Genomic DNA, 17,328 nt, shown 5'->3' on the forward strand with positions numbered 1-17,328 from the left:
AGTTTTAAATAACTTTTTTCCATTAGAAATGTAATTTTGTGCAGGGACTGTTCTAAACACGGGAAACATGTGCTACTTCACAGGCATACTATAGACACCCTCCATGCACGATATTTAAAGGAATATTTCACTTTTTTTTTTCACTTTAAGCATCATTAAAATCAGTGCTCCCGAAAAAAAGGCAGTTTTTAAAACTTTTTTTGCATTGATACATGTCCCCTGGGGCAGGACCCGGATCCCCAAACCCTTTTTAGGACAATAACTTGCATATTAGCCTTTAAAATTAGCACTTTTGATTTTGAACGTTCGAGTCCCATAGACTTTAATGGGGTTCTAAAGTTTGCACAAATTTTTGGTGCGAACCGAACCAGGGGGTATTCGGCTCATCCTTACTTACAAGCATGTGGGCTGGATGCAAGAGATGGATCAGCAGGATGAGTGTGCCAGGACAGGTAGATGTGTTTCATCTCTGCTTCCTTTCACCACTTTGCAAACGATGCATATCATAGATGAGAAGAGGGTACAGCAGTGGAGCAAATGAGCAGGAGGGTACAGCGGTGGGGAAAATGAGCAGAACGGTTTCAGAGGTGGGACAGAAGAGCAGGAGGTACAGCGGTGCGGTAGATGTGCAGCGAGGTACAATGGTGGAAGAGATATAAAGGGGGTTCAGCAGTGGGACAGAAGAGCAGGGGGGTACAGTGATGGAGCAGATGAGCAGGGGGGTTGAGTGTTGGGCCAAATGAGAAGGGGGCTACTGTGGTGTAACAGATGAGCAGGTGGGTTCAGTGTTGGGGCAGATAAGAAGGGGGTTCAGTGGTGGGAAAGAAAATCAGGAGCTAGAGCAGTGGGTCAGATGTCAAAGGAGGTGTATTGATGGGACAGATGAGCAGGGGGAACAGAGGTGGGGCATAAGAGCAGGGGGAACAGAGGTGAAACAGATGTGCAAGAGGTACATTGATGGGGCAGATGAGAAAGCGGGTTACAGTGGTGGGGCAGAGAGCAGATTGGTTCAGTGTTAGGACAGATGAGAAGGTGATTCAGTAGTGAGACATAAGAACATGGGGATACGTTGGTGGAGCAGATGTGCAGGGGGGTACAGTGGTGGGGCAGATGAGAAAAGGAGTACATTGATGGGGCAGATGAGCAGCAGGGTTACAGTGGTGGGACAGAAGAGTAAGGGGGTACAGTGGTGCAATAGGTACAGTAGTGGGAGGGATCAGAAGGGGGTTCAGTGGTGGGACAGAAAACAAGGGGGGTACAGTGATGGGCAGATGAGCAGGGGGTTTAGTGGTGGGACAGATGAGCAGGGAGGGGGGGTTCAGTGCTGGGCCAGGTGAGAATGGGGTTACAGTGGTGGGAAAGATGACCGGGGGGGGTTTAGTGTTAGGGCAGATGAGAAGGGGGTTCAGCAGTGGGACAGAAGAGCAGGGGGGTACAGCGGTGGGCAGATGTGAAAGGGGGAACATTGGTGGGGCAGATGAGCAGGGGGTTACAGTGGTGTGACAGAAGAGCACGGTGGTACAGTGGTGGGGCAGATGAGCAGGGGGTTACAGTGGTGGGGCAGATGAGCAGGGGGTTACAGTGGTGGGACAGAAGAGCAGGAGGTTACAGTGGTGGGACAGAAGAGCAGGGGGTTACAGTGGTGGGACAGATGAGCAGGGGGTACAGAGGTGGGGCAGATGTGCAGAGTGGTACAGTGGTGGGGCAGATGTGCAGGGGGTTACAGTGGTGAAACAGATTTGTAGGGGGGAAAGTGATCTGAGGTGTGAAGGTGCATGAATTGGAGCTGATCTGAAGCGTGGAGTTGCAGGAATTGGAGCTGATCTGAGAAGAGGAGTGCAGGATGTTAATTTCTCACTACTACTCAAGTAGTTTACAGCATTTACTTTATAAAAAAATCCTTTTTGTGATTGAGTGGGAAGTTGACATTTTTTTGTAATTAAATCGGCACTCTCAATTTCTTTGAAGATATTTTTCAGCACACTGTGCTCAAAAGGTTAGCTACCCCTGGAATAATGCCTGATGAAGGGGTCCTGCCAGTGGCGTAACTAGAACCTTCAGGGCCCCGATGCAAGAAACCATGAAGCAAGAAACCCTGAACCCCAGCCAGGGCCCTTCCCTCCGAGTCCAGCGGTGGAACACAGGTATGACCTTTGTGAGCCCTGTAGTTCCACCACTGGTATCAGTAGTTTTTTTTTATTATTATTTTTTTAATTTCTAGGTGCCCCATTGGGGGACTGTCCCTAGGCAGGATGGGGTCCCCGTCCCCAGAAGAGATGAGGTCCTTTTCCCCAGGGCAGATGAAGTTACTGCCCCTAGGTGAGAAGGGGTCCCTGTCCCCAGGGGAGGTGGGGGTCCCTGTCCCCACGTGAGAAGGGGTCCCTGTCCCCAGGGGGAGATGGAGGGGGTATGTAATGGTGTGTGGGGGATGGGGTCCTTTCACTCACCATGACCATGCTGTAGGCCGCGCACTCATCCATGTTGACCTGGGCTCCATCCAGTGTGCTGGACGGGCGATCAGCATATCTCCCAGAAAGACCTTTCATCATCTGTGTATGACGGGGGAGGAGGGGGGGCTGGCAGACAAGCCTGCAGTGTCCTCCGGGGAGCCGGCTCTCATAGGGCTGCACTACATCTGTGTGCTTAAAGTTTGTTTACCAGGGAGAATTATGTAGTGCAGTGTGGGCCGGACTCGGGGTGGGCGGGACTCTGGCTGGGGAGAATAGACATCAGACAGAGCGGCAATGCATGGAGCAGGAGAGGGGTACTCTGAGGAGCCGGCTGAGGACACAGGTCATGCGGGGAATGCACAACTAAAGAGCAGCCATATGTAGAGGGGGCTGCATGGGCCCCCTGCATCACAGGGCCCGGTTGCGGTCGCAACTGCTGCACCCCCTATAGTTACGCCCCTGGGTCCTGCGTAGCTCTGAAACTTTGCTATCTGCTGTAATGATGTTATTGCTGATTAAAGCTTTGGACCTACTCTGGAGATCCTTGGTATGCTGGTGACATTTTTTTGCTTAGAAAGAGGGAGGTGATCCTTCATTCCCCCTGCAGGGGGGCACCAGGCAGGGATGCCCTCTCTCCCCGTCCTTGTTTGCCCTGGCAATAGAACCTATTGCGGAGGCCCTCAGATGCTCGGCCGAGGTCCGTGGACTTAGGGTGGGCTGGCTGGAGGAGAGAGTGACTCTCTACGCGGATGATTTACGGCTTTTTTTTTTTTAAATGATGCTGGTGATTCTTTGCGGGCGCACTCAGAATCATGGACGATTTTTCCGTCTTCACCGGGTTAACGGTGAATTGGCATAAGTCTCAGCTTTTCCCTGTGGACAAGGGGGCCAGATCCTCCTCGTCCCCCTCTACCCCGCTTCAATGGGTGGATAGGTTTACCTATTTAGATATTATTTCAAGGGAGAGCGGGGATTTTGTACGGCTTAACCTTGAACCTGTTCTGATAGGGATTAAATCCAAACTAAGGGTATGGGACAATCTTCCCCTCTCCCTCATTGGGTGCATTAACCTTCTAAAAATGAAAGTCCTCCCCAAACTAACGTACATATTTAGGAATTCCCCCACAATGGCTGAATAAAACCTTCTTTAATCTAAACAACTTTTCCTCTCATTTATTTGGGGGTCTGGAACACCTAGATTCAAGTATACCACTCTGACCAGGCCTGTGGATAGTGGGGGCTTGGCTCTCCCGGACTGCCACAAATACTTGGCCACTCAGCTTGTAACCATCCACTGGTGGTTGCAGCCAGATCTGACCAATTCTGCTACGGTGTTGGAGGCGGCTATAGTGGGGTCTCTGGATTCCTTGAAAGGGTTGATATTCAGGGGGCCAAAAGCACCTCATCGCCTTACCCCTTCTATGCGCACCACTATGAGGACGTGGAAGGTGGGAGAGGCGCTAAGAGCATCCCTGCCGAACACCTGGTCTCCTCACACCCCCCTTTGGCTGAATCCTAACCTACCACAGTTAACCACTATCCCAGATCTACAGGCCTGGGCCAGATACAAAATACTGACTCTGGAGCATGTTATCACCAATGGGGAGCTTGCTCCCTTTCATGTATTGCGTACAAAATTTAATGTGCCTGTACGGGCTCATTTCAGGTATCTCCAAATCGCCCATGCTTATAGATGTCAGTTCTGGAAGGAAGTTCTCCAGGTGATAGTTAATATCACTAAGACTAGTGTTCCTTATGATCCTAAATATTGTCTGCTGGGGCTGGTGGAACAGATGTCAATCCACAGAGGTAGGAATATACTCATATCCTTACTACTGCACTATGCACGTAAGGCCATCACAATGAATTGGAAGCAATCATCTCCCCCCTCTGTCAAGTTCTGGAAGGGTCTAGTGAATGCCAGTTTGCCCCTTTATAGAGCCACCTACGAGGGCAGGGGTTGCCCACGAAAATTTGAGAAGGTGTGGACCTGTTGGTTAGACGATAGCACTACAGCAACTGATGCAGTAACTAACCCTTAGACCAGAGGTGCCCAACCTTTTGAAGAGTGAGGGCCACTTAAGTGACTTGGAAACCGGTCGGGGGCCACAATGAGTAGAGCAGGCGGATGACAGGTCTGAGCAGAGCTTGAATGGACACAGCCCACTCTACTCTATGGGTCCTTCCGATCCAATACACCCTGACAGAAGGGGATTGATGCCCTTCTGTTTTTTTTTTGTTTGTTTGTTTTTCAGATTGGAGGTAGGCGGGTGTAAAAGGACACAAATATGTTTACATTTGCCGTTTCATAGAGGTGAATACAGGGTCCGATTGAGTTGTACCGATTGTGTGAAAGGGGCCTTTCATAGTAAGGCCTGATTCATACCTATGCATTTTTTTGTGCTTTTTGCATTTTGCAGATTTGAACTACAGTCCATGTAACATGGTTTCCTATGGAACACGTTCTGTAGTGCAAATCTGCAAAATGCACTACAAATGCATAGGTGTGAATCCAGCCTAATGCAGCGCAGTGCACCTGTGTCTTTCCTGTGGGTTAGCTACACTTTGCCATAGACTTCTATTAGCCTGCAGGTGTGGTGCACTTTCTGAAAGCTCACCAAACCCGCAGGTAATAACAGAAGTCTTTGCCTCAGTGCAGGTAACCTGAAGGTGCACTGTACCTGTGGATCAGTTTGAAAGTAGCCCAGTAACCACTGCACAGATATTCCCATATATACACTGCAATTTTAGTAATAAACTGACCTTTAATAACAGTCTTCCATTCAGGTATCGCCTGCTGTTTCTATCCCGGCAGAGTGCATTTGGTATCACTCCACCTGTGGCATGAGACGGCGCTATACAGGAAGCATCAGCTTATACAGCTCTGCTCCACAGCTGCTTGCTTTGCCGGCATCATTAACAACACAGATGCTCTGGGATGGCGGGTCTGCAACCCAAGATCTGGGCTTGACAATCTGCCATTCAACAGAAGGAGGTCGCGGGCCACATCAGAGGGCTCCGCGGGCCACTTGTTGGGCACCCCTGCCTTAGACCAACATTAAGGTTATAATATGGTAAATTGGTAATAGACTGACCCAGGTACTACAAGTATTTCTATGTTATGTTATCCTGCATTTATGCTATTGAGCAAAGATTCTCCTGCTTTTAACCTCTCCCCACAGTGGGGTTTAGATAAGTTAAGTTTTGTTTGTTATCGGTCTGCCTGGTTGAGGCATGTTGTTGCTTCAGAGGCAGACCGATTATGTTGTGTTACCTGATGTGCCCTGCTGTGGTCTGTGGCCGCATCAGAGATTTTGCCCCTGTGTGGGTACTGTTGGCCCTTCTGTGGGCAATTTTCTATGCTATTGAAAAATTCAATAAAAAAGATTTTGCAAAAAAAAAAGAGGGAGGTGAAGCCTTCATCAATCTGCATGTAATATCCCACCCATTGTGTTTAGCTGGTTATTGCAACTGCAACTGATTGGGGACATGATCAAATGGGGGAGGTAGAGAACAGCAGGATCAACCTGTTTTTTTAGCAAAGTACAGAAAAGGAATCCCATAGCGACTGAGTGAGTTTGACCTGCATGTAATACAGCATTTATTGATAGGTTTTTTTATGTGGGTTTAGTGACACTTTAATTCTGTCTTACTTCTGGTCAGTTATACACTGATATATTTTCTGCAGCATCATAATTCTTGTAGTAAAACCCCTACTTGTATTGTTTATCTCTAGCATTTTTCTTTTTTTGCAAATTCTTTATTTATATAAGTATCCAACATACCATTATACTGCTGGCCAATCTTGCACTACTGTATCGTAGACATGTGCGATTCGTTTCGTACGAATCTCAAATTCGTACGAATTTCCCTAAATTCGTACGTCCGGGAGGATTCGAAAATACGAATTGCCATGCGTCCGAATTTTGTACAAAATACGAACTTTTGTTTACGAATCCCCAGGAGGAAGTCATCTAACGAAAATTCGTATTTCGGATAGGAAATTCTTCAACGGAATTTCATATTTCGGATGAAAACCAAACTTCCATCAGCATCGACTGTCAAATTGAGGTATATTTTTGCCTTTAAATTCATCGTAACGAACGTTCGTAAAAGTTAACGAACCTAACGACAATTCTTATTTCGTACGAATTGAAATTGAATTTCGGACACGAAATACGAAGTACGAATTAATTTTAATACGAACCGTAACGGAACAGAGCGAAACTAATTTATTGACGGCGCCCATGTCTACTGTATCGTCTATAGTCTTAACAAGAACTTGATAGAAACTGGCCTGCAGTCTGACAGTTTTGCATCAAATGAGAAGATGGACAAGCTCAGCAAACAGGACAATTTCTTTCACCTAGGTTCACACTTTTACGGGCCTCGCAGCCCGTGTTTCCTCAGACATGGCAGGCCATTCACTTGAATGGGCTACTGTACCCGCGTTTCCCGCAGGAAAAAGGTGCATGCTCATTTTTAAAAGTGTGGCTGCAGGAAAACAGCATGCTCTTTTAGACCAATGTAATTTCCCTGTGGTTTCCGTACCTGCAAATGTGCTTCGGGCTGAGATGTGTAGGGGTGCCATTCAGAATGAATGGCAGCCCCACCCGTTTTGGAAGAAAAGCGCAATTTGGCTGTGGGTGCGGGAACAGGTGCACCCGAATCCAGGCTGTAGGCCAGTGTGAACTGAGCATAAAGAAAAAACATGTCACTACTAAAACTATGGATGCTGTATGCCCCTCACCCTCTCATACACTTCAGTGGGATTTGCTACTACGTTCAGGTTTGCCAAGTTTTAAACAGGATTGATTGAACCTTCTAGGAATTGAACCTGGACAGATTCCCTCGCCATCCCTGTTGATTTTCAGCATGTTCTGTATTTTTCATAGGGGAAAATCACTGACAGCATTGTTTTAGTAATTTTGTTACATGAAGGTACTTGTTAGAGAAAGCCACTCAAATTAAATTTCAATGAGTCATTCAAATAAAACTTATAGTCTAACATAATTCACAAAAACATACATTAATTACAATAACGTGCCTGGATTGAGGCAAGAGCACAAGTGACCTGTGATAGTAATTTAAAGATAAAGAAATTAATTATTACAAACTTTTCAGTATTTCGGGCTTTGTGTCTGTGGTGCTTATCTTTTATTGTTAAGGAATACAAATTTCTGACAAAATAAATGCTTATTTATGGATGAATTGCCGTGCTGTTGGTTACTTTAAGACAGTGATGGCGAACCTAGGCACCCCAGATGTTTTGGAACTATATTTTCCATGATGCTCATGCACTCTGCAGTCTAGTGGAGCATCATGGGAAATGTAGTTCCAAAACATCTGGGGTGCCAAGGTTCGCCATCACTGCCCTATGATGACATGATATTCTACAAACAGTGCTTCTCAACATCATCAAAGTAGGTACAGCCCTCGTTTTTGTGTTTAGCAGTTCCCCAAAAAAATCTTTTTGCTTTAAATGACTAAAAATTACTCATCGTTTTATTTTTAAATGTATTTATTACAATTTTAAAATGCTGTATAAATTTACTGCAAAGAACAAATGCACCCCTTGGGGTACTTGTACCAATGATTGAGAGCATATGGTCTATAACAGATATACAAAACAACAGACAAGATACCTCTAAAACCATTATAATGATATATAAAATATAGAAGGGTCGATTTCAAATGTGACATAAAAAAATGTTGACAAGTTGGATTTAAAATGTCCAGTCTCAGGTATTCCATTATCTCCATTCACAGGGTTAGAAAATAAAAGGTATTACAGCTTTTCTTTCTCTGGGGTAGTGTTTGAACTCCAGGAGGTAAAACCTGTAAAAAAGACATGACATTTTAAAGTTAACACATTTTAAAATAAATAGCAAATGTATAAAGACAAGTGTTATCATAAACTTGTATGACTGGAAAGTGCAACTCTTGCCAAAGCCATATATTTTTGGTGCAGTTATACTTATATTGTACCTTGGCCTGCTCTACCCGGCTCCCTTTGCTAACCTGTCCTTGATGTAGTGAGATATCCACAAAGCTGTATAGATGCTGTATAGATGCTTGTCAAAATCTCCTTAACCAAGCAGGGGCATTACCTAGAGCATTTTACACCAAGGGCGGATCCTATATTTGGCACACCCCCACCTGGCATTAATCTAAGCAGGACCAAAACTAGGGGGGTGACTTGCCCCGGGTGACACATCTACGGGGGTACCACCAGGGGTGGTGCTCCCACCCTCACTGGAAACCGCTGCTCTAAGTGTGTCACTGCTGCCTGATCAAATGTAATGGACAAGCAGGTCTCCCTCCTAGTCCTGCCCAGTGCCCAAACAGCCTATGTCTTTTCTGCGTGAGGCATCCCAGAGAAGGGGAGGCTTCAAAGAAAGCCCTGGACTGAAGTGGTGCAGAAGAGGCCCTGGACGGGGGGGGGGGGGAGCAGAGGAGGCATTGGGCTGAGGGGTTAGAGGAGGCCCTGGACTGGAGGGTGCAGTGGAGGCCCTGGGCTGATGGCGAATGCAGAGGAGGCCCTGGGCTGATGGGGGGTGCAGAGGAGGCCCTGGGCTGGGGGGTGCAGAAGAGGTCCTGTTGGGCTGGGGGATGCAGAGGAGGCCCTGTACTGGGGGGCACAGAGGTGGTGCTGGAGTGGGGGGGTACAGAGGAGGCCTTTACTAGGAGGGGAGTACAACGGAGGCCCTGGACTGGGGGATGTAGAGGAGGCCCAAGACTTGAAAAGTGGGGTTGATAAGGGACCTGGTTTCGGAGAGAGCAGGGTGCAGAGGAAGCTTTTATTTTGGGGTGAGCTGTAAAGGAGGCCTTGGACTAGCAGAGGAGTGCAGAGGAGACACTGGACTAGGGGGGTGGGTGCAGAGGAGGCCATTGACTAGGAAATGGTGGTTGGTGTGGCAATGGTCCCTGGATAGGTGGGGGACAAGGGAGATACTAGACTAGGTGAGGGGGTGTCTGGAGGCCCTGCACTAGGGCAGCAGGTGTCTGGAATCCCTGGACTATGAGAGGGGGATCGTGGAGGCCCTCTGGACTAGAGGGTGCCTAAAAGACTTTCCAGCTTCATGGAGAGAAAGCCTGGATTTAAAGCCTGGGCTGAGGAAGAGCCTGCCTGGGCTCTACACAAATGGGGACAACATAATTTCACAACATAAATTCACACAAATGGGGACAACATAAATGGGGACATTTATCAATTTTCGCAAGTCATGCCAAACAGGAGCAGAGAGACAGGTTGTGTGATAGATTTATTAAAGGAGAAGTACAGCCAAAGCCTGTTTGGTTGTACTTCACCTGTTGATCACATCAGTGCAGATTGTTTTGCAATCCTGTGACCCATTTTCAGCTGACAGCAGGCTTAAGCCTGCTCTCGGCTGATGTCACAGAATCAGTCCAGGCTGGGGAAAGATCGCAACCATATTGTTGATATGATTGGGATCTGCTCACATGCCTGGACCGGCGCCCAGCTCAGCCTCTCAGCCGCTCCACAGCCCAGTGTTTCAGTGGGCACCAGGGGGGAGCAGAGCCAGAGACTGACAGTTACCAGCTCTCTGCTTAGGGAGCACTGAGAACTGAGTGATTGGCTGTTTGATTACTCAGTTCTCAGCCTTAGAGCCGGTAGGGGACAGATTCAGCATATACCTAGGTAAGTATGAGTCATAAATAAAATTCCCATACTTCTCTTTTAATTACCCAAAATCTCCTCTTTCCTGCTATTTGGCCCTGGATCTGTGCTACCCATTTCTATAGGTAAAGCAATCTGGTGGATGCAGATGCAGCAAAAAGTGGCTCAGCACACAGGAACTGTCTGCTTAGCCCTTAGGGGAATTTATCAAAACTAGAGCAGATAGAATTTGGAACAGCTGTGCATGGAAACCAATCAGCTCATAGCTTTTATTTTTATAGCTGAACAAGCTGAAGATAGAAGCTGATTGGTTGCAATGCACAGCTGTTCCAAATTCTGAATGCAACAGTTTTGATAAATTCTCCTCACTGTGTTTTGTTGTGGAAAATTTTAGATGTATTTATTATATGTATTGTCATAAGAGTCCTCCTGTGTTCATTCTCCCCTAGCCTGCTCTAAAAGAGCTGAGTGGGGCAGACTGACGCTGGTTGAGATCCATTAGGTAGTGGATAACTTCTTGGGATTGGAAAAAGATGTTTGCGGAGTGGGGTATGTCCGCCAGCAAAAGGGCCCCTGTACACTGTACAGACGATCGTCTGGGGGCATATGCTTACTCTACAAGGATTGGTTGTAGGCGGATGTGCGCTCATTGTCTCTGTTGTGTCTGATCAGCACATGGAGATGGGCAGTGCACATCTGTGGATAACCTTCCACCCACACGGAGGTGTAGAATAATCCAGGTATACATTGTTCTCTGGAACAATGTATATTAACCACTTCCCGACCAGCGCACGACGATGTACGTCGACAGAATGGCACGAGCAGGCATATTGGCGTACAGGTACGTACAATATTCAATGCCGCCCTGCCATCGGGAGCGCGCCGCCGGCGGCGTGCTCCCGCGCTGGTCGGGACCCCCGTGAGTCCAGTCGCGGGACCCGCGGACTCGATCGCCGCGGGCATCCCCGCGATCGTCTCACGGAGCGGCCGAATGGAGGAAATGCTGTGTAAACAGCATTTTTTCATTCTGCCTAGCAACTAGTGACGCTGATCTCTGCTCCATGTGATTGGAGCAGAGATCAATGTTAACTAAATGAAAGCCCAACCCCCCCACAGTTAGTAACACACCCCTAGGAACACTTAACCCCTACACTGCCACCCACTGGTTAACCCCTTCACTGCCAGTGTCATTTACACAGGAATCACTGCATTTATATAGCAGTGATTACTGTATAAATGACAATGGTCCCAAAAATGTGTCAAAAATGTCCGATGGGTCCCCCACAATGTCGCAGTCACAATAAAAAATCGCTGATCGCCGCCATTACTAGTAAAAAAAAATAATAAAAAATTATTAATAAAAATGCTATAAAACTATCCCTATTTTGTAAACGCTATAACTTTTGCGCAAACCAATCAATAATCGCTTATTGCGATTTTTTTTACCAAAAATATGTAGAAGAATACGTATCGGCCTAAACTGAGGGAAAAAAATGTTTTTTTATATATTTTTGGGGGATATTTATTATAACAAAAAGTAAAAAATAATGCGTTTTTTTCAAAATTGACGCTCTATTTTTGTTTATAGCGCAAAAAATAAAAACCGCAGGGGTGATCAAATACCACCAAAAGAAAGCTCTATTTGTAGGAAAAAAAGGACGTCAATTTTGTTTGGGAGCCACGTCGCACGACCGCGCAGTTGTCAGTTAAAGTGACGCAGTGCCGAATCGCAAAAAGTGGTCTGGTCTTTGACCAGCAAAATGGTCCGGTCTGCAAGTGGTTAAGGATTTCTATCAGCTTAATTGTAGTCATCGTTCATTGGTTTTGTATGGTTTCCATTATTGAAAGCATTTAGTCAGTTTGCGTCACTGACTATTTGAATGTATACATGTCTGTGATTGGTACCTTCTTCTGAATTGTATTGTATTGTATTGTCCTTATATGGGCATTCACATCCGTTTACTGCTGTGAGGTCACACCCTTTGTGGGAGGTGTTCAGCTGTTGGAGGCAAACCCTCTAGGGCGTGGCTTCCAGTGGAAAGGTAAATAACCTTTTGGTCGAGGTCCGAGAGGACAGACATGCTGACCGTTTGGAGAATGTAAGATTGCTGGTGATGGCTCTTTAATGGGGAACCAGAGGGGCAGGGCCGGTGCTAGACTATTTTGCACCCTAGGCGAGACCAGCTACTTGCGCCCCCCCCCCCCCCAAAAAAAATGTATTCAATAACTTTAGCACCAGAACTGGTCCAGGTGGACAGGAGAGGGGGTGCAGCCAGGTGGGGGGAGGGATATAGCCAGGTGGACAGGAAAGGGGGGGTGCAGCCAGGTGGAGGGATGGAGTGAGGTGGACAGGAGAGGGGAGGTGCAACCAGGTGGGAGGAAGGATGAAGCCAGGTGGACAGTAGATAGGGTGCAGCCAGGAGGAAAGGAGAGGGGTGCAGCCAGGTGGACAGGAGAGGGGAGGTGCAGACAGGTGGAGGGAGGATATAGCCAGATGGACAGGAGAGGGGGTGCAGCTAGGTGGAGGGATGGAGCCAGGTGGACAGGAGGGGGTAGCCAGGTGGAGGGATCGAGCGAGGTGGAGGGATGGAGCCAGGTGGACAGGAGATGGGGTGCAGCCAGGTGGAGGGAGGATATAGCAAAGTGGACAGGAGATGGGGGTAGCCAGGTGGAGGGATAGAGCCAGGCGATGGGATGGAGCCAAGCGATGGGATGGAGCCAGGTGGAGGAATGGAGCCAGGAGGAGGAATGGAGCCAGGCGGAGGGATGGGGCCAGGCGGAGGGATGGGGCTAGGCGGAGGGATGGAACCAGGCGGAGGGATAGAGCCAGGTGGGGAGGGATGGAGCTAGGCGGATGGATGGGGCCAGGGGATGGGATGGGGCCAGGGGATGGGATGGGGCCAGGCGGAGGGATGGAGCCAGGCGGAGGGATGGAGCCAGGCGATGGGATGGAGCCAAACGATGTAATGGAGCCAGGTGGAGGGATGGAGCCAGGGGATGGGATGGAGCCAGGGGATTGGATGGAGCCAGGTGGAGGGAGGGAGCCAGGTGGAGGGAGGGAGCCAGGGAATGGGATGGAGCCAGGCGGAGGGATAGAGCCAGATGGGGAGGGATGGAGCCAGGTGGGGAGGGATGGAGCCAGGTGGAGGGATGGAGCCATGCGGAGGGATGGAGCCATGCGGAGGGATGGAGCCATGCGGAGGGATGGAGCCAGGGGATTGGATGGAGCCAGGCAGAGGGATGGAGCCAGGCGGAGGGATGGAGCCAGGCGGAGGGAGGGAGCCAGGCGGAGGGATGGGGCGAGGTGGAGGGATGGTACCAGGGGATGGGATGGAGCCAGGCGGAGGGAGGGAGCCAGGCAGAGGGAGGGAGCCAGACAGAGGGAGGGAGCCAGGCAGAGGGATGGGGCGAGGTAGAGGGATGGTACCAGGGGATGGGATGGAGCCAGGCGGAGGGAGGGAGCCAGGCAGAGGGAGGGAGCCAGGCAGAGGGAGGGAGCCAGGCAGAGGGAGGGAGCCAGGCGGAGGGAGGGAGCCAGGCGGAGGGATGGGGCGAGGTGGAGGGATGGTACCAGGGGATGGGATGGAGCCAGGCGGAGGGAGGGAGCCAGGCAGAGGGAGGGAGCCAGGCAGAGGGATGGGGCGAGGTGGAGGGATGGTACCAGGGGATGGGATGGAGCCAGGTGGAGGGAGGGAGCAAGGCGGAGGGAGGGAGCCAGGCGGAGGGAGGGAGCCAGGCGGAGGGAGGGAGCCAGGCAGAGGGAGGGAGCCAGGCAGAGGGATGCGGCGAGGTGGAGGGATAGTACCAGGGGATGGGATGGAGCCAGGTGGAGGGAGGGAGCAAGGCGGAGGGAGGGAGCCAGGCGGAGGGAGGGAGCCAGGCAGAGGGAGGGAGCCAGGCAGAGGGATGGGGCGAGGTGGAGGGATGGTACCAGGGGATGGGATGGAGCCAGGCGGAGGGAGGGAGCCAGGCAGAGGGAGGGAGCCAGGCGGAGGGAGGGAGCCAGGCGGAGGGATGGTACCAGGGGATGGGATGGAGCCAGGCGGAGGGAGGGAGCCAGGCAGAGGGAGGGAGCCAGGCAGAGGGAGGGAGCCAGGCAGAGGGAGAGAGCCAGGCAGAGGGAGGGAGCCAGGCAGAGGGATGGGGCGAGGTGGAGGGATGGTACCAGGGGATGGGATGGAGCCAGATGGGGGGAGGGAGCAAGGCGGAGGGAGGGAGCCAGGCGGAGGGAGGGAGCCAGGCGGAGGGATGGGGCGAGGTGGAGGGATGGTACCAGGGGATGGGATGGAGCCAGGCGGAGGGAGGGAGCCAGGCAGAGGGAGGGAGCCAGGCAGAGGGATGGAGCCAGGCAGAGGGAGGGAGCCAGGCAGAGGGATGGGGCGAGGTGGAGGGATGGTACCAGGGGATGGGATGGAGCCAGGTGGAGGGAGGGAGCAAGGCGGAGGGAGGGAGCCAGGCGGAGGGAGGGAGCCAGGCGGAGGGATGGGGCGAGGTGGAGGGATGGTACCAGGGGATGGGATGGAGCCAGGTGGAGGGAGGGAGCCAGGCGGAGGGATGGGGCGAGGTGGAGGGATGGTACCAGGGGATGGGGTGGAGCCAGGTGGAGGGAGGGAGCCAGGCGGAGGGAGGGAGCCAGGGGGAGGGATGGGGCCAGGGGATGGGATGGGGCCAGGGGATGGGATGGGATCACACACCAAAGATAAGCTCTGACTGGAAGCCTTCATCCCCAGCGCTTCCCCCCACCACCTGACAAGTTCTTACCTTGGTGCACTTCTTTCTCGCTTCCTCCACATGTCAGGCAGCGGGCGGCAGTCCGTGTCACGTCCGGGAGACCTCCTTCAGCTCCACCCCCGTTCAGCTGATCCACCCCCCCGCTACCCCGCTCCAGCGGCGGCCGCGGAGAGGCTGGATGAGCTGCAGGAAAAGCTTTGCTTTTGGGTCCTCGCTCCTCCAAGACAAGTGGCCCGGCAGCCTCGGCCCTGCGTTTGTCCTATAGCTAGTCCAGGCCTGGGTGGATCCATGCCGCCCGCCCTGCTCCTCCAATGGCTGCACATCAACCAGGGAGGGAGGCGGGGCGGCCAGAGAGCTGACACCCATGGCTGCTGGACATCCGCATGGTCATCCCTGGCTTAGTCCAAAGGGTGAGATCTGCCTGCTCCCCCGCCCAGCAACTCTACAGCCGGCCATATGGAGCCACCTCCTGCTACAGTCTGCACCACTCGCCAAGAGGGAACTGATCCTCTGGAGCAGACCAAGGCTGTGGCTGCGCCCCTAGGCGGCAGTGCGCCCTAGGCGACTGCCTAGTTCGCCTAGTGGGAGCGCCGGCCCTGCAGAGGGGCCTGGCTGAGGAGCAGCCAGGCTGAAATGAGGATGTAGGAATGCGGGGGATGTCTGGTCATTGAGATGCATGGGTTGGAAGGTAAGCTAAAGTATTATATCATTAAGATGGAAATGGGTGCTTATATGAGCACAGCAGCAGATGTGGCTGTGTGCATAGCATACAGCCAAATTGCTACGTCAGTGTTACATTTCCTACTCTTGACTACTGCATTCTAAGTACAGCACATTCTTTGGTAACCAGTTCCCGAACGGTGCACGCCGATGTGCATCGGCAGAATGGCACGGGCATGCATATTGGCGTACAGGTGCGTCCAATCTTTATTGCCGCCCTGCCATCACAAGCGTGCCGCCGGTGGCACGCTCACGTGCCGGTCGGGACCCCCGCGAGTCCGGTCGCGGGTCCCGTGGACTCAATCGCCGCGGGCATACCCGCGATTGTCTCACGGGGCGGCTGAACGGAGAAATGCTGTTGTAAACAGCATTTCCCCATTCTGCCTAGCAACTAGTGACGCTGATCTCTGCTCCATGTGATTGGAGCAGAGATCAGTGTTCACTAAATGAAAGCCCAGCTCCCCACAGTTAGTAACACACCCCTAGGAACACTTAACCCCTACACTGCCACCCACTGGTTAACCCCTTCACTGCCAGTGTCATTTACACAGGAATCACTGCATTTATATAGCAGTGATTACTGTATAAATGACAATGGTCTCAAAAATGTGTCAAAAATGTCCGATGTGTCCGTCATAATGTCGCAGTCACAAAAAAAATCGCTGATTGCCGCCATTACTAGTAAAAAAAAATGATTAATAAAAATGCCATAAAACTATCCCCTATTTTGTAAACGCTATAACTTTTGCGCAAACCAATCAATAATCGCTTATTGCGATTTTTTTTTACCAAAAATATGTAGAAAAATACGTATCGGCCTAAACTGAGGGAAAAAAAAGTTTTTTTATATATTTTTGGGGGCTATTTATTATAACAAAAAGTAAAAAAGAATGCGTTTTTTTCAAAATTGTCGATCTATTTTTGTTTATAGCGCAAAAAAAATAAAAACCGCAGGGGTGATCAAATACCACCAAAAGAAAGCTCTATTTGTGGGAAAAAAAAGGACGCCAATTTTGTTTGGGAGCCACGTCGCATGACCGCACAATTGTCAGTTAAAGCGAAGCAGTGCCGAATCGCAAAAAGTGGTCTGGTCTTTGACCAGCAAAATGGTCCGGTCTGTAAGTGGTTAAAGTGGTTGTAAAGGCACAACATTCTATGCATGAAGGTAAAAAACCTTCTGTGTGCAGCAGCCCCCCAGTCCCCCCTAATTCTTACAAAGCAATATTGGTAGCTGTGGCGCTCCACCCGAAACAAGATGGTGTATGAATAATTCTCTCAGAAAAAAAAAAAAAATTGATAGGTGCCTAGTACAAATCCGCAGTGTTTGAATCAAAATTCACCATACCATATAAACGTGACAATATTGGCAATAGTATCAAACATTTGTTAAAAGAATAAAAGTGCTAGTGCCCAAGTGCAGAAATGTAAAAACACTCTGTCTTATGTGCCAGATTCTATAATATGTTGTTCAGTGTTTTAAAGTGGTTGTAAACCCTTACAACCAACTTTGACCTACAGACTTGCGGTGCGACTGAGAATCTTGGGGGGGGAACCCAGCGAAAATGTAAAAAGAAAATTTGCGTGAGGTTCCCCCCTAAGATGATGCCAGACCCTTCGGTCTGGTATGGATCTTATGGGGAACCCCACACCAAAAAAAATGGCATGGGGGTCCCTCCAAGATCCATACCAGACCCTTATCCGAACATGCAGCCCGGCAGGTCAGGAAAGGGGGGCGAGCGAGTGCCCCCATCCTGGACCATACCATGCCACATGCCCTCAACGTGG

At 50.2% G+C, this 17,328-nt stretch overlaps 1 protein-coding gene across 1 annotated transcript in view; it reads right to left on the reverse strand.

Annotated features, from left to right (window-relative positions):
* Positions 1-7,953: 7,953 nt before the first annotated feature.
* SRD5A2 (steroid 5 alpha-reductase 2) overlaps positions 7,954-17,328 on the reverse strand; it is a 236,723-nt gene continuing 227,348 nt past the window's right edge. The window contains exon 5 of the mRNA XM_077486285.1: positions 7,954-8,288. Coding sequence (XP_077342411.1) covers positions 8,222-8,288 — 67 coding nt within the window. The 3' untranslated portion in view covers positions 7,954-8,221. The remainder of the gene's footprint in view (positions 8,289-17,328) is intronic.

The sequence above is a fragment of the Lithobates pipiens genome, unplaced genomic scaffold (genome assembly GCF_037356315.1).
Source record: "Lithobates pipiens isolate NorthernLeopardFrog02 unplaced genomic scaffold, aLitPip1_a1.2 Scaffold_18, whole genome shotgun sequence".
Classification (NCBI taxonomy): Eukaryota; Metazoa; Chordata; class Amphibia; order Anura; family Ranidae; genus Lithobates; species Lithobates pipiens.